At 35.1% G+C, this 23,483-nt stretch overlaps 1 protein-coding gene across 1 annotated transcript in view; it reads right to left on the minus strand.

Moving 5' to 3' along the window:
- The window catches only part of ULK4 (unc-51 like kinase 4), a gene marked incomplete at its 5' end in the record, with an annotated part of 228,746 nt that overhangs the window by 159,306 nt on the left and 45,957 nt on the right, over positions 1-23,483 (minus strand). Inside the window, 4 exons of the mRNA XM_084281505.1 lie at positions 1,026-1,159; positions 5,631-5,758; positions 9,991-10,173; positions 16,971-17,132. Of these exons, the coding sequence (XP_084137631.1) occupies positions 1,026-1,159; positions 5,631-5,758; positions 9,991-10,173; positions 16,971-17,132 (607 nt within the window). The remainder of the gene's footprint in view (positions 1-1,025; positions 1,160-5,630; positions 5,759-9,990; positions 10,174-16,970; positions 17,133-23,483) is intronic.

Below are 23,483 nucleotides of genomic sequence, written 5' to 3' on the forward strand. Positions count from 1 at the left end.
CTCATTCCTACTCATCTGGGGTCATTTCTGTGATATCTGTTTTATTCAATATCAAACTGATGTTCAAATCTTGCCAACAGATACTCATTACTTTTTCGAGATTGTATTCCTTCTGTCTAAACACTCAAAACACTCATCTTGTTTCATCACCTTCTCCAGATTTTCAGGTTAACTTCTTTCTACTCCAGCTTCTTCTCTAGTTGCCCAAAGAGTCAAAATCATGTCCTGCAATTTGCAGGTTTTGTCGTATTTGCCCACATGCCTTTCACTGTTCTATATGCTCTAACTACGACAAGTTAGAGCATATTCAATGTTGACAGCTTGTTGACAGGACTTCAGCTGCTACACCCAAGCAAATTTCTATTTGAACATGTACAACCAATATAAAGTAGCTTTTTATTGTTCCAGAGACTCATATACTAGTGAAATTTGAGCAGATACACATAAAATGTGCCAAATGCACAACAGCTCCTTTGCTGGAATGTCAAGTTTTTATTCCTAAAGCATGAAGGATGGGGCAAGGTAGCACTGTTGCCGTCTCAGAGAAAATCTTTCCATCTTTTCTTCTGCATGAAGGGATCAATTTCAGATTATCTATAAATATCCAAGTATCTAGGCTGAAATATTCCAGAAAAATTACCTCAAGCAAGTACTCAGCATACATATTTAAGCATAAATGATTAACACTTACTCATGGATATACTGTGTTATATCTCTCCTTTCTCTGTGCTTTATAAGGTAAGTTTGTTTTTAGAATTTCCAATCTTTGGAATATCTTTAGAACATCGATAAAACTTCTTGTACAATTGGGCCTCTTCCCTGACTGAATTGAATCTGGCATTCAAGATTCCAATACAAAATATCTGATCATGACATGACTAAGAAACTTCATGAAGCTGATAACATCCAAACTTTATGTGATCAGAAAACACGATCTTTCCACCTGTATATTTAAGGAAATACTTAAGTGCTTCTCAAGGGAGTAAGCAAAGGTAAGATTTGTTTAGTTAACCAACTCAATTTACCTAGAATTCCTGGCAGCTCCCGCACAATGTGATAGATGAGAAGATCCAGGCATTTTGACAGGTATTCATTGCCGCTTTGCTGCTCTTTTCCTGGTGTGGTCTTTCTGCTGTCTCTTTCAATATACATCACAAGTCTGCATTTAAACAAATGCAAAACATTATCTCTCATAACAAGAAAATGATACTGTAATCTTAAAAATATTACTGAAGCTGGCATTTCTAGTACCCGTGGTTAAAATCAGGAGAATATATTGGTGTTGACTCTGTAATTTTTGTTGAAATTTTGGGCTCCCTTTCAAATAAATCAAATTTTAATATAACACAAATGACAGTGCCAAGGAATAACAACCCTTAAGCTCCTGTTAGTACAGCTTTACTGGTTTACCAGTTTAAATGAAGATATGACATAAGGAGTAAATCTATTAGAGAGAGACTAAATTTAAAATCCACTTTATTTTGAAACATATGACCAATATATGCAATATGAGCAAAGATTAAAGACAGTCTGTTCCAATGTGCAAGAATTTCAAGAAACAGACTAATTTAAGTCAATGTAACAGGTGATCAATCTTTTGATCAAGGAACACCATACAACATTATTCACACTATAGCCTATCCAAATGTTAGCACTACTAAGAATGGCCATAGAGAAAGAAAGAAAAGTCTAACTGGCCTTATACTTTTCTCTCAAAATTTGAAGTTCACAATTTCTCAAGACAAACTCAGTGCTTCCATTCTAACTGACAAGTGCTGTATAATTATAATGTTCTGCAGAATGACATTTTTCATGGTAAACTACGGTAACTGATTTATTAGCCATTGGCTAACTTACAAGAGGTAGCTTTAATAATACACCTATAACAGAATGCTTCAGGCAAGATTTTAAAATGCTCATTTGAATAGATAGAAGGGCCAGTCCTTCCTTTAGGGGCCTAATATTGACATCTTTGTTTCATATTCACACTCCCGGGAGGTCTGGCACACAGAACCATCAGTCACTGGTGAGTGAAATCCATGCTCTGGTTTTTAAGAATGTATTTTAGTATGATCCCTTTTCTTACCTACCCTTATTATAATCAACTTATTTAACCTGTCTAAGGTGTATAGAACAGAACCGCAGGACTAGCATACTCTTTTTTTTTTTTTTATGCTATTAGATGTATATTTCCATCATAGAGATGATTTACTCAGTGAAGTAAAAATTTTGCACACAACACATGAAAAAACATGCAGGTGTTACTAAAATTAAGTTACACATGATGACTAATAAAACCACTGTCTAGGAAGACAAATTTGATTCTTTTAAAAAAACCTTTAAACGTGTATCGCATGATATGAACATCAGTGAACTTGTACACACACACAAAAAAATGTTGTTTTGAGAAAAACATTGAAGAAGAATGGATCAAAAAGGGAAGAATTGCAGAGAGTTAACTTATCTATAATAACGGTTAAGATGTACTGATTAAGAACTGTTCACTCATAAAAATGACCAGCAGGAATAAAAGGTGTATAGTTAAAATTCAGAAGACTAAGCAGAGAAATGGTAAGATGTCTTCATATATACAGAAAATTAAAGAGACTAAATTGCTTTTTGTGCTTTCTGTATTTAGCCTGTAGAACTGAAATTTCAATGAGAAAACAACAAGAATTTTTAAGTGTTAGGAATACCTAACAATTAGATCAGCTGGCAAAAAGAAGTTATAGGATATCTACCATTTTTCACCAATGGTTAGAAAAATATTTTTTAAGAATAGATTAAACAAAGACTTTGATCTGGATCAAGTGGATTGACTTTGCAACTCTGAAGGTCTCTTTATAGACTATTTTCTAAAATTCATTTATTCCCTTACCTGAGCGACATTTACCCTCACATCCATAAAAATCAGCTTTAGGCATCTATAAAGTTCAGCTACAATTCTACCAGCATCTGAATGGGGGGAGAGGGGGGATGTATATGTGCTGCTAGGATGAGCTGCTGCCAGATGACTAAACTTGAAGCAGGAGGTCTCTCACTAGCAGTCTTTTCCCTACAAGAGGTTCTTCAGAACACTACGTTCAGATACTGAGAGCCTGCCAGGAAATGATAAGTCTTGCATTCTCTAAGGACATATACAGTCCATTTACCCCGCCAATTCATTTTTAGTCAATCTCTGCTACTATAAAAGGATTAGATTTTTTAAAGGATGTTTAAAACACATATATCATTTATTTTATGGAGTTGCAACATTGGGTGGATCATGCTAGTTAGAAGATTCAATCCCTATCTTCCCTTCACCCTTTTTTTTTTTTTTTTTTTTTTTTTTTTAGTTTGATAAAAGCTTGCTGGATTTTTGTTGGGTAATTGTTCCCTTCTGCCTTCTTTTTCTATTCTTTTTCTCAGCCAAAATGACTGTTTTTCTGGGCCAAACTTAGAATTGAAAGGTCAATAGCCTACGCGAGACCTGAGATTGCAATAAGTCTCCAGGTAAAGCTTTTCCTCTGAGAGCATATAGAAGATGTGAAAACTAAAAATCTTTGGGAGGTTGGGATGGTTGGCAGAGAAAAATTTTGGTTAAAAGCTACACTACTTTACAATGCACATAGCTAGACTAAGTTGGCCTATAATTCAGATGAATGAATCTATGTTGCTACTTTCAACCTAGAGTTGCGAAGGTCTGTTGTAGCTAACCATGTATAAGTGAATTTCAGCTTCTATATTCATCTCTGTCTTATAATAAACTGCATGTTCATCCCATAAGAACAGACTCCACATGTCTATTTTGGACTGAGCTTGAACATGAAAAAAATTCCTCTGCATCTGTTAGCAATTGTTAATGCCTTTACTACATTTTTAGTAGAAAAATCCAGAGTTTTACTTTATATTGCATTTTTACTTATAAGACTTCTTATTTAAACAAGGAATGTTAAGATCCTCCTTTTTGTTCATTAATAAGTTATAACAAAAATGAGTAGAGCAATTGTATCACCACTTCTAAAATGTTCTTATTTTAAAATAACCATGCTTTTAAAGTAAAACAGCAACATTGTGACATCTCGGGTTGTCATCACAACAATGTACTGATTTTGTCTGGGATGGAGTTAATTTCCTTCATCATAGTGGTGCTATGTTTAGGATTTATGCGTTGATAACACACTCAGGTTTTCACTATTGCTGAGCAGTGCTTACACAGCATCGAGGCCTTCTGTTTCTCGCGCTGCCCCACTAGCAAAGAAGCTGGGGAAGCACAAGAAGCTGTGAGAAGGACACAGCCAGGACAGCTGACCCCAACTGACCAAAGGGATACCCTATACCATATGGCATCATTCTCAGCAATAAAAGCTAGGAGAAAGGGGGCAGAGGAACTTAACATAGAGAATTTTTAAAAATAAAATGGGAAATCTCTTCATTTTCACCCACAAATATTGACTGGTGAAATATTTTGTGGGAAGTCAAATGGCTGCTGTCTAGAAAGCTACAGAAGAGATCAGACGAAATTGTCACCAAGCTGTAGACTGGGAACTACTATTAGACAGGAAAAATACTGTTCTGTCATTGTCTATGCCTTAAATTATTATTATAATATTCTCCCTCCAAAGATATTTTACTTTTTCATGATGGTCTGTCAAAGATGCTTTTTTATTATACATCATGAAACATACAAGAAAATAGAAATAAAAAGGCAATCTTGATCATCAGGTATAACCATCTGAAGGTTAGGCATACAGCTATTACATAACTCACATGCACAGAGCAGTTTATTTCCATTATTTCTACTAAAAGATTATCTCCCACACCCTCCAGTTTTTCCTTCACTATTTGTTCCAGAGTCTTCCATACTACTGAAGTCAGCTATGTGTTTAGAACACTTTGTTCCCCATGACATTTTTTATTTTTAAAGTACTTTGTTATTCTTTTCCAGTTATATAATGACACCCCAAAATTGATGTATAGGTTAAAAACACGGGTACTGAATTTGTACCTAAGCTACCTAGAAATAAGGATTTAAACTCTTTTTCCTTATCTACCTGGTTTTGTCTTCAAACTTAGTGTAACTATTTTTAAGATAAAGCAAGGAAATTGTTTCTGTACTAGAGATTATCTTCAGTCTCTATCTCTACATTTGCAATACAGGTCTCAGTTTTTCTTCTCCTTTCACTTACATCAAGCCACATGCATGTTGCTTTCCTAACATTTCTTATAGTCTCTGTCACTCCACATTTGAACATGCTAACCAGTGCTATATTTACATCCTTTCTTCATGCTTTTTCTCCTTGTGCTCTCTCTCATCTGAGCTTCTGTCATTCCTTTATTTTCATATCTTAATTTACCCAATGACCTTCAAAGAAAAATCTGCTTCTTGCTATTGCTATCAAGGACCACAAGTTCCTTTAAAAGGCACTCCCTATAAGCCAAAGTAGCTTCCCCTTGTGAGTGATCATCACCTGATGACAAAAGAGAGAACTTTTTTTGTGATATTCTTGTAAACAAAAGGATTCATATTGCACAGAAAATAGTTGATTCCTAATACACTCACTCAAAAATACTAAACATTTAAATTATTTCAGGTACAACTTTGAAAATAAGCATTGCATCTCTAATTTTAAGTTCCAGTAACACCTTACCTTGCTTGACAACTGAGTAGCAACATCTCCCTGTTATTAATCAAAACTTGTAACAGGACCAGAAAGGCTTTTGCTCGTATGAAAGCTGAAGGACTTTCAAGTAAACGTGTAATTGTAGTCACAAATTCCTTGGTGGGAATAAACACAAAAGCATTAATATTATCCTACAGAAAACGGCTAATTACATTGTATTTTATCACTGTATCCATTTAAATTTTCCTAATTTTATTTGCATTTCTTGTTAGTATTGGTATCAATACTTTTCATGCCATTCTCAAAGCAAACAAAATCCATAAAACACAACTAAATAAATTTTGTCCAAGAGAGACTGGCCCAGTGAAAAGCTGCTCTGTACAACTTCTCAAAAGCTGCAGCATACAAACACTATCTACAGTAGTATGTCCAAAATGGACTAACAAAACATTAAAAAATACCTTGCCTTAAGTATATTTTAACATATTTATTTTAAAGGACGACTAATAGTTTTTCAGAATATATGTATTTCAGCACAAATAAGATGAAATGTTCTCATATACATAGAAAGATTAAACACCTCTGGAAAGCAAGAACATTTTGCTCTTACTTGTTGGAGTTCCCATGGGTTAAAACAGCATTGTTGATTAAAATCAGTTACATCAAGCTCATCTGAGAATGCTCTAATGATCTGGCTGAAGACATATAGGCAACTTTTATTTATTTATTTATTTTTTATTTTAGCTGGTCTGAGCACTGCAAAACAGCAATAGATTATCCAAAGAATATATGCAGCACATCCTTGCTGACCTACAGAACTCAATACATCAGAAAAGCCCCAAATTGCTGAAATACTAGTACATTAATTATTAATTGCTTCACTGTTGTATTGTTCTTCCCTCCTTTGCAACTGTTTGATGTATCCATGGAGATTCTGAAGGGTAAGGACACTTTTCATTACAACTGAGCACACTCTACTGCAACAAGATCATAATTTTATAACCGATATTCTTGGTCATGCTGCAAAGCCAATTCAAACTAAATCATGAAAAGCAATTAAGTTTTTAATTGGTTGCACAAGGGGAATACAGACCACTATTTCACTACAGAAGAAACTCTGAAATTGCTCTGGCAATTATTTGTTGTATTCTTCTGTATTTTCAGATTTGCTTCCTATGAATTGCAAATACCTCCATAATATTGTAAGTCAAGAGTTAGAAAGATTTTGTTAAAGACGCTTATATCTCATTAATTCATACTGATGTTGGCAATAGTGTCAACATCAGAAGTAGCTACTTGTCTGCACTTAAGGGAAAGACAAGGAATTGAGAGAAAGGTACCTGAAATATGAGAGCAATGTTATAAATGTGTATTTTTCAGTGCCATAATTGGATATGACCAATATGAAAAAAAAAGACTATGTCTAACTGTGCAAAGAAACAACGCAACTGTGACAATGTATTGCTATATTTATTATGGCCATGGTTTTGGTATAGTAAAAAATACAGAGTTCTGAGATTCTTTCTGGTGATATAATAACAATAAAATAAACAAACAAACAAAACAGAAGACAACAATAAAAAATAATTCAAAGTTACAAAATCCTTTTGCAAAGCCCATGTCTGTTAGCTTTCACCATTTATGCCCTGAAGTGTGGTACAGGAGAATCTGAAGTAAGAGACACCCTGATCTTGAGGACTTGTACTGCTGAGTCATGAGGGTATGATTTGCACAAGGAGTAACTGGTACCATCAGTATCCACACCCAGGACCGATGGTTTCTCTGCACGCTTAACATCTCAGTTGGTTTTTAGTCGTTCAAAGGTGACTCTTGAGAGCCAGATGAAAGCTATGAAAGACTTTTTTTTTTTTTTTTTAATCTGCTGCTATCATTTGTCAAAGATATTTGATTCTGAGTTCTTTTTCCACACTTTATTTTAAAAAAATCATTTCAGATTTTTTTGTTTTCAAGGTTTCAAGATAAGAAACTAAAATATAAAGGCTCTGTGTCAGAGAGGGATGATTCCCACTTCTTAGCTACAGTAATTCTATGAAGATTTATATTAGTATGGGTGATCAAAGAATGGCATTTCTCTTTTTAATTCTTTTGGCTTCTATTTTAGTTTTATTACTATAAACCTAAAATATTTATTTATTATAACTAGTTTTATTCTTGTTCCTGAAGAGAGTAGAAGAAAAAGGTAGGCTTAAGTCTTGTAAGCTAAACGAGTTTCCAGATAATATACACAAAGCTAAATGACTTCTATATTGAATTTGTATCTTTAAGCACATTTTAATATATTGGTTTGTGGTTTTATTAAAAAGACAGTAATAAGTCTGTCTTTACCTTCTGTATGGCTCTGAGGTCCTTCTACCTCTTAAGCTATAGTACACAATAATTCTACAAAAGATTAAATACTTGGGAGACTGGCACTAGGCATTTGCTTTTCCTTCTTCCCTTCTTTCATTAGGATGGACTTGTGTGTCATGCTCAGAGAATCTTGAAAAGTGCATGGATTATTACATTCAGCTTTTAGCAATAAAACGTTGCTTGTAATGTGATAGTGCCTGGCGGCTCAGTTCAGGAGAAGGTTTATATTTTTAGATCCTGTTCAAGAGCAATAGAAATACAGTTTCTGCTTCCAAAATCCTACAACCTAATTCGAGGAAGCAAAATAGCTAGACCCTGTTTGTCAGCATTTTGTAATAGTTTTTAATGTGCAATATTTTTTCAGTTACAGCTTTGGGTATTAATCCAATTTCTGTCATTAGTTTGACATATGCTGTTAGAAGAACACCTATATTATCTATATTTCAATTTTCTAATCTAAAAAATTGCAATACTTGGTCACAAAACATTTATGACATTTTTTTAGTGATTAGACAGCAATTTTAAAGCCACAGAGTTCCAACTATTACTTCGTATTTTTTCTGTAGCTGGTTGGAGAACTTCAGAGTTGATTATTTTTACATATGTCAAAAATTTGATTCAAGTAGTTAAGAGCCCCCGTATCAGAAAGGCAGTCCTTTTGGCAATGCAATTCTTACATAAACAACAAATTCTTCACATAAAGCATCATGCTGTAGCCATATGCTTGCTACACATCGCTGTCTTTCTCCAAATGTTTAAGTGAATGTTCTTTGAACAGACTTCCCTGAATATGTCACCAACTTGCACCAACACGCACTGTTAGAAACTGTGACGTTACGGGACAATTTGCCACTTGTTGATGCTGTTGTAGTGGTGTCTCTGGAAAGCTTAAGGCCAGCTGACACGCATTTACAAAAAGCACACTGACAATTCTGACAAGGAAAGAAATGACTTTTAGGAAGAGAATGACTGACTTCATGCTGGAAGAAGAGATTGGTGGAAGACAGTAGATTATTTTTTTTCATTTAAACATTATTGCTAAAACAATATTTATAGAAACCAAATGAATATCTCTCAAGTAAAGCCTAATGTATTTTTATAGTCAAGATGAATGTCAGGTTACAGCACACTTCACTAGAATGTCTGATAAAAACATGAGCTACAGTTCCTATTTTCTTTGTAATTTTTATTCTCTCCAAGCGGAGACAGATTTCTTTTGTTTGCAACTTGTGCAGAAGTACTGTCAAAAATTACACACTATTTCTCTAAACATGGAATATTTTGGTAAATGAAATGGAAAGCTTTTAATCATCTCTTCCAAAAATTATATTATACATACATCAGAACTAGTAACTTTATTCAGTGATATTAAAATGAAAACCAACAGCTATTTAAATGCTAATTTCCAAATGCAAGACATTTCACATACAAACTAGCCAAAGTCCTTTAAGGATAGCATAAAGTATAACTTTAGATTCATTCAAGACACTCATTTCTCTTTTAAATGTCTAAGAGTGTTCCATCCAAGTAGCTGTCATCATTGGTTTTTTTTTTTACTGCTTTTCCTTAGTGCCATTATCAGTTATGGTCATGCTAGAGTTTTCTAAATCGACTGAATTCCAACTGCAGTAGCAATTTATATATCCATTAGTACCAGCTCTTGAGAATCAGAAAACAAGAAAAAACATGCACCTCATTATTTATATTTTCAACAAACAAAAATATAACATCAACATAAATATAATCTATATTACATTAAAAGGCGGTATTTTTCTCTAAGTAGCATTTTCGGGAGGACGTTATTAAACCTTTAAAATATTTTTTTCAAGTAAGATGTTAAATCTGCATTTCCTACTTTTGAGTAAATTTAGAGATCTGTTCCTAATTTCCAGCTATTCAGATACCTAAGTGATACTGAGTTAAACATTTTGAAAATACAAAAGCATTATCACAGGCATCTTTAACTTTCCGTTAGTGAAATTCCATGCCATTGAATATTGTTAATCTGAAACCAAACCTTTTCTTGAATCAGCCTCTGCAGATGAATCCCGCATGACAACATTGCAGAAAACATGGTGAGCATGTACTGCTGAATTTTGCATATTCCAGTTGCCAAGGAATTCAGGACAGCTGTTAATCCCACTTTTTCAATGACGCTCTGGAAAGCACTGGGTGAACACCGAGTAATTCTGCATAAAGCCTGCAAAAGTCAAACAAATACTGCTATTAAATGAAATTTTTATCTCAAAAGAAATAAGAGAGAATAAAATAGTAACAACTTTTCCAATAGGTTAGGAATATGGAGAATTCACATAATTTCAATTATAAGATAAACATTTGGGGAAAAGGCTACTTTTTTCCTCTTTCTCTCTCTCTCTTTTTTTTTTTTTTTTTTTAAGACCTGGTATTCTTCTAAATATATTGCTACACACCCCACGCAGCTGAAACTGAAATCTTTTCAACAACATCAAGCAGAGTCATATTACTCTCTCTCTCCAGAGGATGATGTGTTGTCATAGTCCACGTCTGGGACTTCAATCAGTAGAGAATGTAGACAGTATCAGATAAGCCTGTGCCAGAAAGAAGCACATATAGTAGAAAATACTAAGACGGCTCACACCACACAAACACCCCATGAGGGTGCGCATCTTTCTTCTCTCTCTTTTCTGGTGAACACTCTCCACTCCTGTGGTGGACATAACCTGATATGTAAGAGCCTGTTATCTGAAGTTCATCCAAAAACAGGTTTCAGTTTGCCTCAGCCTACTTTAGCTCTAGATATTTGTTAAGAGGCGCTGTTTAGTATTGCTAACATACAAACTCTTCTCCAAATGGCAGATTCACAAATGTCAGTGAGGAAAACAGTTCTAACAGAAAACACAGATACTGACTGTGCTCTAGAGAAGCAAGCACAAACTGTTCAGTGTACACTAACTTAGCTGTTTCATAACAAACATTATCAAATGACCTCCAGGGTGGATTAGTCTCCAAATCAACATAGCTTTTCCTTTGGAAATTCAACCTTCAAGACACTGTAACTGCTTTTGCAGTCTCCAGATAAAGAAAATATGACTCTTCAAGAATTTAAAATAGCGTTTCATTTTTTTTGGCTTGAGAGTAGCCTTAGGATAGGAAAAAGGATTAATTATTTGATTCACATTAAAATCTGAATTGGTTTTAGGAAACTCTGAAGGTAACTTTATTCTGTCAAAAGTACTCAAAATTACCAATGCTTTCTTCTCTCCTGACCAGCTATATTTAGAAACTGCTTACTCAGCATGCATTCAGCAGTGAGCTCTCATTTAAGAGGAGGGGAAAAAAGGAATAAAAAAGATATTAAGCCAAGAACATATGTTTTTAAACAGACATTTTATTGATGCCGCTTATCTTTCCTATTCTTCCTTGTCCTTTTTGGTCCTGGAACACTACTGATTGCAGCTTTTCCTCTCTCCCCCCCCCCCCTCCACTTTTTTTTTTTTTTTTACTTCTTTCTTAAACCATAGGCAGTCAATTTCAGTTTCTTACTACAGCATGGTCTATTTCCCCAGGGATACAATCCAGCTCTTCATCTCTAGTCTGAGTTCTCAAAATGAGCATGCACAAGGTATGAACATTTACAAAATGTATCCTCGAGGGTCGTATTACCAGTGAATTGTTGGGACCTGGGGAGAGACTGTGCCAAAGCATCAGGAGCGATGTTGGTGAGCTAACATGGCAAATGTGGAGTTGCCAATGCCTTGGCTCCTTGCTATGGACCTACTCAAAATAGGGTGACCATGGCCACAAGGCCATCAAGATCACCTGCAAGCAAACCTCACAGGAGAGATATGACTATCTCCTGGGACTGTTTTAGAGAAAGCAGAAAAGCTCCAGCTGACCAATGGGGGTGAAGCTTTAAACTCCCATTGGCTAGTATGTCACTGAGAGCTATGTTGAATGAGTGAAATCAACACTTCATCCAAAAAGCAGAAGAGAGCTCAGTGGGGCTTAGAAGACATTCTCCTAAAAATCACTTAAGTAGATCTGCATCTGGAGAAAACAAATGAAGAAAGGTGAAAAGGCAGTAGAGCAAGGATCAGGAAACAATTAGAATAGGTAAGAGAAGACTTCACGCCATCCTCCTCTCTCACCAGCAGTCTTTGAACAAGAAATGATCACGGTGAGAGAAAGGGCTTGGCAGAGCCTCTCCTAGAATAAACTTCTGTCCTTGCTCTCTGCATAGCCTTAAGGCTACAGCTTTTCTCCCAGCAGCTCCAACCCTAATGCCATCTGTGCCTCATCCATTGCCTCCTGGTCTTGCATGTTTACCACATTGGTAACTTTCAGAGACTACCCAAGTCTCTGAAAGAAACTATTCAGCATCAATTATTTAAGGAAAAACAAGAAACAAAACAACAGTGTTGAGCTCTCCCAATTTTTTTTTTCCATTTAAGTGGCTTATATTTCAAGTAGTTACTTCTTCCCCAGCAGAAGAAGCTATTTCTTTAAAATTAAATAAATTATTTTTTAAAAAAATGAGGATATAACTTCCAATATACTAGAAAGAAAATATTCTTCTTGCTGCTAAGCTTGTCAAAATGTCACTTTGTCATCTTATCGAATTATTTCTTCTCCAAGTCAAGCAAACAATAAAAGATATAATTTTCCTACAGGCAAAATCTGTGATATTTACCTGAGGCAGGCTGGACTCCAAAGTGAGCAAAAATAGTGAGACATAATCCCCATTTGCCACCTCTGACAGGTAGGACAACGAAAAGTGTCATTTCTTGACTCCAGAGACTAAAGACTTAAAATTTTCTAGATATATCTTTTTTACTGTTTGAAACAATCGTAAGTAAAACTCCTTAGTGCCCCACTGCTGATACACTTTGCAGACAGCCTGCTAGCTCTAGGTAAAGATACGGCACATGTATTTTTAACAGAGATGTATTTTTATATGTGGATATTCATGTCAGTCAAGAATATTCTTCAGGATACATTTAAACAAGGCAGGAATGATTGCATAATAAAACATAATATAATACTGTTGATTTTAATTTACATGGTCATGCAGAATAAAAAATGCCTACATAACTATGGCAACAGCATGTTACAATGATATTTAAAGAACATAGAAACTGTATAGTACAATATAACCTGAGAATACATTCGTATGCTATGTAAAAAAAATAGTTTGTTACTTAAATCTCCATAAACTTCAGCTGTAAAAAGATCTACCTGTGATAGATTTCAATATCGAGTGGTTATCTGAGTATTTACTAAAGTTAATATTAAATGCCCAAACACCCCAGCAGTATTAATACATAACTATGATTTATATCAGGTCTTTATTAATAAAGACAATAAATCCAAGTTCACCCTCTTGTTCCTTTGGTGTTTTGCTACAAAGAAGCAAAAGGATTAGAGGACCATCTTAATATGTTTTACTTTAGGAACCCACTGGTCCAACTCACTTCATATGCAATACAAAATTATTATACTTCAGACTTTCAATAAAGGGCACAATCCCCAGAAGAGCAATGGGAAAACCTAGGAACAACTTCAGACAAAAAGCGCACTTGGGTGAAATGATCTGTGTGGAAGAAGTCAGAATCTGCTACATAAACAGCCATAATTTCCATCAAGACAAGAAAAACAAGAAATTGAGAAGTTGGACCACTGATGTAGAAGACGGAATGTCTCATTCTCTTTTAGTCCCTCTCCTGCTGCTTTCATTCAAATCTCCCCAATATGTTTACCTGGAGCTAGCCCCTACCTCTAGCAAGACTGCAGCCTCAGTAACTACCCAAGGGAAAGGGATGATTCTGCAGTGAGCCTGCTGCCTTCAGAGGAAAAAAATGTGTTGGAAACAGGTGGTGGGTTTTGTTTGTTTGTTTTTCCTTATATACTCCTTATGTACATTTATACTGCCGATTTGCACGTATTCAAGCACAAGATGTTGAGGAAATTCTTGCATCAGCAGAATTCAGTGTGCAGACACCACTTGGTAATCACTTTAAATTGCTGCTCTGGACACTAAAGCATGCACTGCTAAAAAAAAATGGGCTTGACAGACAAAAATTAATAGAAAGGACATCTATCAAATCATCTGAGTTAATTGAGAGAATCCTGGTAACTGCAGCTATCATGACCTCTTAAAAACCACAGCTTGGTACTAACATATGTCACATATAAGAGGGCTTGCAGAGTAGTTCCTGAGGACAAGTAAACTTTGACAACTGTCTTTGAATTTGGATGAAAAGTAAAAAGTTAAAAAAAAAATAAAAAATCAAGGGGTAAGAACTTGGCAAAAATGAGACAATCGTTGCAAGACTAATGAGAGCCAACCCAGGAATGCCAGATGACTCAATTCTGAAGTACAATTTAAATATGGTAACATATGATACATGTCACTGCATTTAGCATACCTGCTTGAAAAAGGAGCCCATCCAGATCACTTTACTCTATCACAGCTGCAGTGTTGAGGTGAAGGAACTGAGTAGAGCAACCCAAAACCTCTGATACTTTCAACCTCCTCACTTGGAATAGACCACAGGAATGCCAGCACTGATGGACTGAACTGAGCAGTTAAAATAGCCTCTCTGACTAGTAAATAGTAGTAGCTATTGATGGATACACAAAAAAAGAAAGCGGGGAGGGGGGAAATCATCTAGGCTACAATACACAGTTCAGGTTTTAGCTTCCTCTTAAACATTTTTCCCACTTTCCATATAAAATGCGTGAGGCTCTTGACATCAGACATCAGATGTTACACAATAAATAGCAACTCCATTAGTGCTCAAGACAGGCTAGCTACCCATGGCAAACATACTCCGGCAAAGAAAACATCTATCCATGGTTCACTTCAATCTTACAGTCTTGGGAGGATGTGGTGTAGGGGATCTCAAAGAGACTGAGGATAGACAGGGACAAACAACAACCCTCCCTTCTCACAGTGACCACAAACTTCACCTGAGGGCAAATAATATGGCAGTAATGACACTGATTTCTGAGCTGACAGCTACAAAACACTCTAATGGGTCTTCACGGATGAGAAGAGTCTTCTGAGAAACAGAAGTAACTCCTGCATCTTTCTGAGCAGACAAAAGCTCTTGCCTTCCTCAAGTGCAGTATATCATACAAGAAGAAACTGACTTTTCAATGGGGGGGGTAAAGAAAGTCCACTGACATTTCCTTTAATGATTTTGCTTCATCAGTGGCTGAATGTAGTTCTCTGAAATACACTGCTCCCTGTAGCACACAAAATAGGTAGAACTGTTCAACTAGCCCCTAACAGAGGAGTCTAGTGTAGAAATCAAGGGACTGGTAATTTCTGTAGCAAAATTTTTCATGTGGATAGCAGAGAATCAGAAGGTAAAATTCAAGGAGAAGCTGAATGAGAGAAAAGGAGCTATGATTTAGTAGCAAGAAAATAACAACGGCCCAGTCTAATGACTGACAAGAACTGAAAGCACAAGACAGAAAGCATCCCTTATGGCAAAGTAGTGCTACAAGAACAGATCGGGAAGACTTATTTAAATACTTAATAAGTAAAGGAAATCATAACTCTAATCTCCAGTCTTTCCTCATATATACAGTCATAACGCATGCATAAAATTCACACGTCAAATGGTTAAAGTCTCAAAAAAGAACCTTTCTGTAAAATCAGCTTAAAAGACAGACTCACAAGCAGGTTTAAGATACAAATGTTCCATATAGATGTTACACATGTATTTCACATTTTTAAAGACTGATAATCCTCTACCCATAATAGTCTTAAGACCAAGCTTTTACAAAAATTCAGATGTCCCAGAACAAAGGCCTCTGTAACATGTATTTTACTAAATAAAATGTACTGTTCTAAAACGACAACACATTTTCCCAGTGTTTGAGCAGTTTATTTTCCATGTGAGTATTTGCCAAAAACACATGTTGAGGTTCAGTATCTAATACATACACATATATTACCTCATTTTTATTTTTTTTCTACCATTTATTTCACCAGCCACAGTTAAAAGATGCTTTTAATTCTCTCTCATTTATTACCTTAGTGCTACATGTATCAAAGTGCATGCTAGTGAAGCAGCAACTTTACCATTTTCCATCAGGGAAGCCCAAATAAATTCATTAGTGAGCCTAAGCACAACTCAGGAAATCAGCATCCAGTTATCACATTTCATTTAAAATAAGTCAATTTACTGTTCAGCCCTGAAAGATTACCTGTATTGGTGGCCAAGGCTTTTGTTCAATAAACAAGACATATGGTTAAACTTACAGCCCTTCTAAATACTGTCTACCTCACAAATCTTTTTATTCCAACCTTCTAATCACGTGTCATAGCTCTTTGTTTGTCTTACAATCATCCTATATTAACTTATAAATTCTTCAGGGCAAAGACTAGCTTCAACAACTGTTCAGAAAGTAACAAGATGATTTCAAATGTCTTCAGTTAAAATATATCATTAAAAACAAATTTCAATGCAAGGATTTTACTGATTTCTTGAAAAATTAAACTTCTCAAACACAAGTCATGATTACCAGCAAAAGAAAACATATGCTCAAGAAAATGATTAATTACAAGAACTTTCAATACATTCGTTTTCAACATGGGTGGATGTATTAGGTTTCAATTACAGGGTATCTCAGGGAATGTAGAAAAACATGATCAAGGGCAAGATCTTCATAATATATTACCACAAAGAGGAATACGAATTTGAATCAAAATGCTGCAAGGTGACTAACTGATAAATCTCCCTGAACCATCTTTTAGCCCTTTTAGGCAGTTTACATTGTCCTATTCTTATAACAAGTAAGAGTAAGAAAAACATAATCAAACTGGACTGCAATATGTGTACTTTCCAGTTGTTTGTAAGTACATTTCAATATAATATGAAATGCACACACAGAAAACATGCTCAAAACAAAACAAATCAACAACAAAAAAACACCCGTTTCAATACAAAAATTTTTCAAAGTAAAACACCAAACATTTCTATATAATGAAAGGACATTTCTTACCGAAATAGCAGTTATCTTCAAAGAATCTACTGTAGAATGTGTGAAAAGGTACCATAAGACAGGTCCAATTTCTCCTGTAATAAATCCTTGTGCATAGCAAGAGAGAGTAGTGCAAACATTTTCAATGATCTTTGCTGCCAAATGGTTCACTACTCGGTCTTCCTATAGGAATAAGGGGAAAGAAAAGACTTACATATAAATATTTGTAATGTCTCTGATTTGGTTTTAGGCCATGTTTTATTTAGTGTGTATTTTCTCAGTGTGATTTCTTACTATTATTTGATACTTGGAAAAGTTATTTCATAAGAAACCTCTACTTGTGACAAGAACATGTTTACAAATTGTACACCCCCCACTTTCTCTCCTACTGTAAAGACGACATTTAATACAAGTACAATTTAATACAAAATCTTTCTGCTTCAAATGATCACCCCAAATTAAATGTAGCCACTAAAAAAATGAAAAGCCTTTGTTACATTAGAGGTGTTTCATGATCAGTGCTTTATGAATGAATGTGTGTTTGTACTAAAACTCATCATTTCAATAGTCTCTGAATAGCATGATTTTGAGACATACAGTTACATTAGGAAAAATCTAATTAAATAAACTCTCTTTATTTAAAATAACCACAAATTTTCTGGGATAAAGAAAAAGCCTTCTTACAAGTCAGGTTATTCCAAAATGCCCTTTTCTTCAGATTCTGAAAGAGGCAATGCTGACCATTATTTAAGATAAATTATTGGGTCCCATTTACTAGAGTAATTCCTAAACTTCCCTAAGAGATTCTCAATCCTTCAAGCTATTTTTAGGACTAATCAAATCATTTTATTTGCAAAATCATTTTGGGAAGACACTAAGTGATTCTGTAATAAAAAATAAAGTTATTTAGTTATTTATGCATTCACAAACAGTATACAAATGTAGCTTACATATCTACATAATACTATACGCACTATGTTTCTCTAACACACAATGTTTCTCTATTGAATAAAAAATGTGTTAGAGTAAGGACAAGACATCAACGTATCACAGACATCACATGGCAGTCATTTTTCCTCAACATTACTGTTACTGACCCAAGTGGAAGCATAGTACAGATCACTTCAAAGCAATCTTTACTTTTTTTTCTTGACTCTGCTTTCACTTAACTTTTACCTTAACAAAACTAGAAGATTCATTCCTAGTGTATTTTGGCTGCCCATTGCCTCATCTTATTTCCATCTTTAATTGTGAATAAGTGAAGTCTTTCAACAATGTCTTAAATAGCACTCATGAGTTCAGCAAGAGTGAATTTTAATATGAGGACAACCAATTTAATTTGTCAAGTCTACCTCAGAGTCCAGCTTCACAAATAATTCATCATAACATCTAATGGAGTTCTTTCTTATACTAATCTCCACATTATCCTACTACTACCCTTTGGATTTTTGACATTTATCTTCACAATCAGACCAACCAACAACTGTGAGCAATGATAATGAAGCCTTTCAGAAAGTGGTACAAAAGCCTTCCAGAAGTGGAGAACATCCACTTTATTAAAAATATATTCGATACCTATTCCTCCTCCTACAGAAATACTTATTCTAAAATATAGACACTGATGTAGGAATGTTTGGAAACTCTGGTATAGTGCTGTTAAAATTTTTTTATTGTTCATTTTAAATCTAATCCTTCATGTTCTTCTAAAGAACTATAGCTCTACTCAAAATACGTAAGAGAAATATCAGAACCAATTCCCATCTAAACCAATTATGCTCTACTATAAAACTCTGACTCCTACTTACTTCTGATTTACAGCCATGAAAGCAAAGGGGGTTTAGATTTCTCTGGTTTTACATAGTTTTTATTACTGCAACATACTGAATCATCTTAGTCTATTGAATACCTAAATACCTGTACTTATTCACCAAAACTAAGCTTCTGAGAACTTTTATATATATATATAATGTTCATTTTATATCTTTTTCTGTGTATTAAACTTCTGAATTTCAGTCTTTTTTTCTTTCTTTCTTACAGGTAAGGTGAAAACAAAAACCACCGATTTATCGTATTAATTATATGCATTTGAAATACATAATTGAAAAGTTAACAGTCAAGTTCAGTCTCTCTTACAAAGCAAGTGATCACTAGTAACACTGACTGAGGCTCCACTGCTACTTTGAACAGGCAGCAACAATTAATAAATGCAGTACATAGTCCTAATTCATTGACTAGAAAAAGGTTATATATGATCACAATGCTCTAAAAACTCAGTGAGGCTGTCATGACAATTCCATTTGTTGCCACATGAGATTGTTCATCTTCACTCTCTTGAGATCTATTCCTGAGCACTGCCTAAATAATTAAGACTTCCACCATTTTCTGCTTAATTAGCTCTCTAGAAGGAAAGCCTGACCTAAACTAATATTTGACCTCTTAACTAAAGGAGGCAGCCTGTCAAGTTATCTGGACATAAGATATGCTAGTGCGTAAAAAAAAAAATATAAAAAATTTAAAAAATCTTCAAAATACAAGTAAAGACATTGTATGTAACTATTACTTTTCACTATATCATGAACTGCATCAAATCTAAATCCATGAATAGAACCATATCAAAAAGAAGCACTATACTTTCACTCATTTTAGATTTCAACTAGTTTTATAAATTGCACTTAAAGATAGAGCTTCTAATTTTCAGCCATGTTGAACATTTGCAGATGTGTCTGTTTTCAGTTGGTCACGGATGTTCAGTCAAAAGGACCCTCTATGTATAAAAGCAAAATACGAGAACAGTAAACAGATGTAAACTGCTAAAAGAGAATTTCTTTTCTATTTTCTAAGCCTTTCTATTCCAATTGTGACACAAAAATAAACAAATCAAAGTTATCAAGGGATCTACCTTCATTTTTTGAAATGACCTGGATATATGGATTTTTGATTGTGAAAAAGCTAACACTGCACTAGTAGTCTGGGAGGTCCTACATTAAACAACAATACTACATAAAAATATCTTAACTTCATTTAAAACTGAAGTTAAAAAAAATATATTAGTTTTTCCATATTGTACTATGTATAGATACATGCATTTTAGTAAAAATGTAATGCTGATAAAGAAATGTTGGAAAAGCTGACTGAAAAATTCAGGAAGTAACAACGCACTCCATCAATATTCTAAATCAACTTCCATATAGTTCTTCCTTTCATCTAAGACTACATACAGAATAAAAAGAAATTACAAACATAATTTAATAAAGCAAAGCTGTAGCATCCTAAGCATTCACAACTTTAAGAATTAAATCTTAATTTGGCAACAATTTGCAATAAAAAGCCTCCACAAAGAAGGAACGTGTAGAAATAACATTTTAAGTACCTTTTGTGGAAAAAATAAAAAACATTCTGTCAGTAAACTAGAGAACTGATACCTAAAGAAGAAACAGAAGTGATAATATGTGTGATTTAGACTGCTACTATTACATTATAGGCAATTCTGTCAGTAAAGTAGAAAACTGATACATAAAGAAGAAATAAAAGTGAGAATATATATGATTCAGACTATCACTTTTATACTATAATTTATCCTATACTTTCTGAGAAAGTAGACCATAATGCTATTCTTGTCATCCAAATTCTCCTTTCTCCTCCAAATTCACCGTAAAGGAACTGCTCTGTTTAGCAGATGATTATAAATCATTTATACAGTTGCCTTATATTTATTATTGCCTTATATTACATATTGGACAATACTTTTTAAAGTTACCTTTTATTATTAAAAGTTCTTATCAGTTCAGAACCAAAAATCTTTGATTTATATCTTACTCCCTCATAAAGGAAGAGGTCCACATAAAAGAGAGAAAGGTCCACCGTTATAACTTACTGATACAATCTAATTTATTAAAAATCCTGCTTACACAGTACCTTGAAAAACACATTAAGAGAAAGAAAACTAACCTTTATAACCTCATTCACTATTTCTGGTTCAAATACTTTCTCCACAGCCTTTCTTAAAATGAGAGGGTTATGTACTTTCTAAAAGACAGTAAATTAGCTATAGCTGTATTTATTAATTTATCCAGGCAGTTGTATTGCCTGTATCATGGTGGGGTTTTTTTGTTTGTTTTGTTTTCCAGGTTCTACAAAGCAATTACTAAAACTGTTTATAACTGTATCCTGTATTTATGTGCCATTTTTAAGCAGAAAGGGGCAGACACCAAGCTCCTGAAAACTGTTTCAATAGTTCTTTGCTGCTTTCACATGGGTTTAAAAGGAGTCCTACACGCAGTCTAACTCCACTGTCCAGCATGATAGTCTCAGGGAAGGATGAGGCCACAGCAACATAATCCAAGCCAAAGTGAGACAAGTTAAAAACGACATGAAAAAGCAGTCTGGATCTGGGAAGGACTATCAGTTCCATGGGCGCTGTCAAAAAAAATGCTTAAGAAGATCTGAGGGGAGAGAGAATCAAACATACGGGAGAAAACACGTGGAAGAAGACACAAGAGGATTGCCTGGAACGTAAGCGTGAAGAGGGGCAAAAGCAAAGCTGAGATCTCACTGAGTTAAAAGTAGGTTGAACATTCAATGTGATAGAAAAAAGCAAAAAATATAAGTAGAGTCAATGAGGAGATTTAAATAAGAAATGGGATAATATATTTATGGTGAAGGAGACACGGGTAACTTTAGCAAAGGAATCATTAGGGTCGGAAAACACCCTCAAGATCATCTGGTCCAAACATCACCCTATCACCAATGTCATCCACTAAACCATGTCCCTGAGTACCACATCCAACCTCTCCTCAAACACCCCCAGGGATGGGGACTCCACCACTTCCCTGGGCAACCTGTTCCAATGCCTGACCACTCTTTCTGAGAATAAATGTCTCCTCATTTCCAAACTAAACCTCCTCTGTTGCAACTTGAGGCCATTCCCTCTAGTCCTATCACTAATTACCTGTGAGAGGCCAACCCCCAGCTCCCCACACCTTCCCTTCAGGTAGTTGGAGAGAGCAATAAACTAAGTAAAATGGATGGAAGGAAAAAGGCAGCCATGTTAGCATTACATACATAATATTAAATTAGAATATCCTTCATGTTTCACGACTCTCTGACACAGGAATGCCCACTGACCACAGAGGTAAACTTTAACAAGGCAAACAAGGACAAGAGCCCTGAAAAATCTTTGAAGTCTATTTTGAGAATATGTACATTAAATAATCTTAATTGCTGCAGGAACTAACACCTGCAGCTGTATAAATCATGACCCTGCTATTTTAGAAACTGCACACAAATAGTTGAAAGATGAACTTTAGACACAGATACTTGGAAGAGAAATATTGTGTTGTTATTGGAAATAGTTGTTGGAAAATATTAGTAAATAAATACTGAAATATTTATTACACGGGTTTTGAGAAACTGCAGCATTATACCAAGTATAAACATGTCTGATTGGGCTCATTGACTTATTTAGGAGTACACCAATTTCCTCATTTTGACACACCACTGAACACACTTGTTATTTGCCTGAACTCAAAATCAAATTCCACCTTGTGCTAGAAGCGCTGAAGTCCACTGAAACTGAACTTGTGATCCCCTACTGATAAAATAATTTCTCAGTCTTCTACTCTAGCATCTTGAAAGTCCTCTTACTGACTTTTTGCTCCCCATCAGCCCATTTCTCCAGTCTGCTCAAGTCCTTCTGAATAGCAGCCCTGCCATCCAGCCTGTTGCTCCCCTCTACCATCCATTTGCTGTTTTCCTCTAGCCTGCTGAGAATTTACTTCAGCCATTCCTGAAGACATTAAACAGTATTGTCCTCTTAGGGACACTGCTGCCAGCTGGACTTCGCGTTTATCCCTCGAGCAAATTTTCCCCCACCTCTCATCTTCCATCCACCCAGTCCATATCTCACCAATTTGGTGATAAGGGGAGTGTGGGAGAGTGTTTCAAAGGACTTCCTAAAATCAAGGCATACAATATTCAGTGCCTTCCTCTTGTCCATAGTGCCATTTAGATCCTCATCACAGAGGCACTGGAACGTAAGAGATACAAGGACAGGCTGAGAGAGCTGTTCAGCCCCCAGAGACAACAGCCACAATTTGTAACAAGAGAAATTCCAATTATATACTTTTTTTTTTTCCAGTGAGGGAAAAAATCCACTACGAGATAGGTTGACAAGGGAGGCCATTGGACCTCCACTCAGATGTTTTCAAGAGTCAAATGGACGTGTCCCTAGAGCAATCTCATCTATTGAGACCTGCTTTGAGCAGGAGCTTGGATTAGATGACCTCCAGAGGTACATTACATCCTAAAGTCTTACAGCTTCAAACATGTTTAAAAAACAAACAAAACCGAGACATTTGGTTATATTCTCAGTCAGTTTGATGACATTGCATAAATCTTTTAATAAAAAATCATGAAATCAATTTATTTGTATGTAACATTTTCTGCTAAAGATGTGAAATCTACTTTTTCACTAAATAATAAGAGGCTGAGAAGTCTGATATACTGTCATCGTGGATACATCTACTTCAACAGTCT

Source organism: Netta rufina (genome assembly GCF_964035555.1).
Source record: "Netta rufina genome assembly, chromosome: 2".
Lineage (NCBI taxonomy): Eukaryota > Metazoa > Chordata > Aves > Anseriformes > Anatidae > Netta > Netta rufina.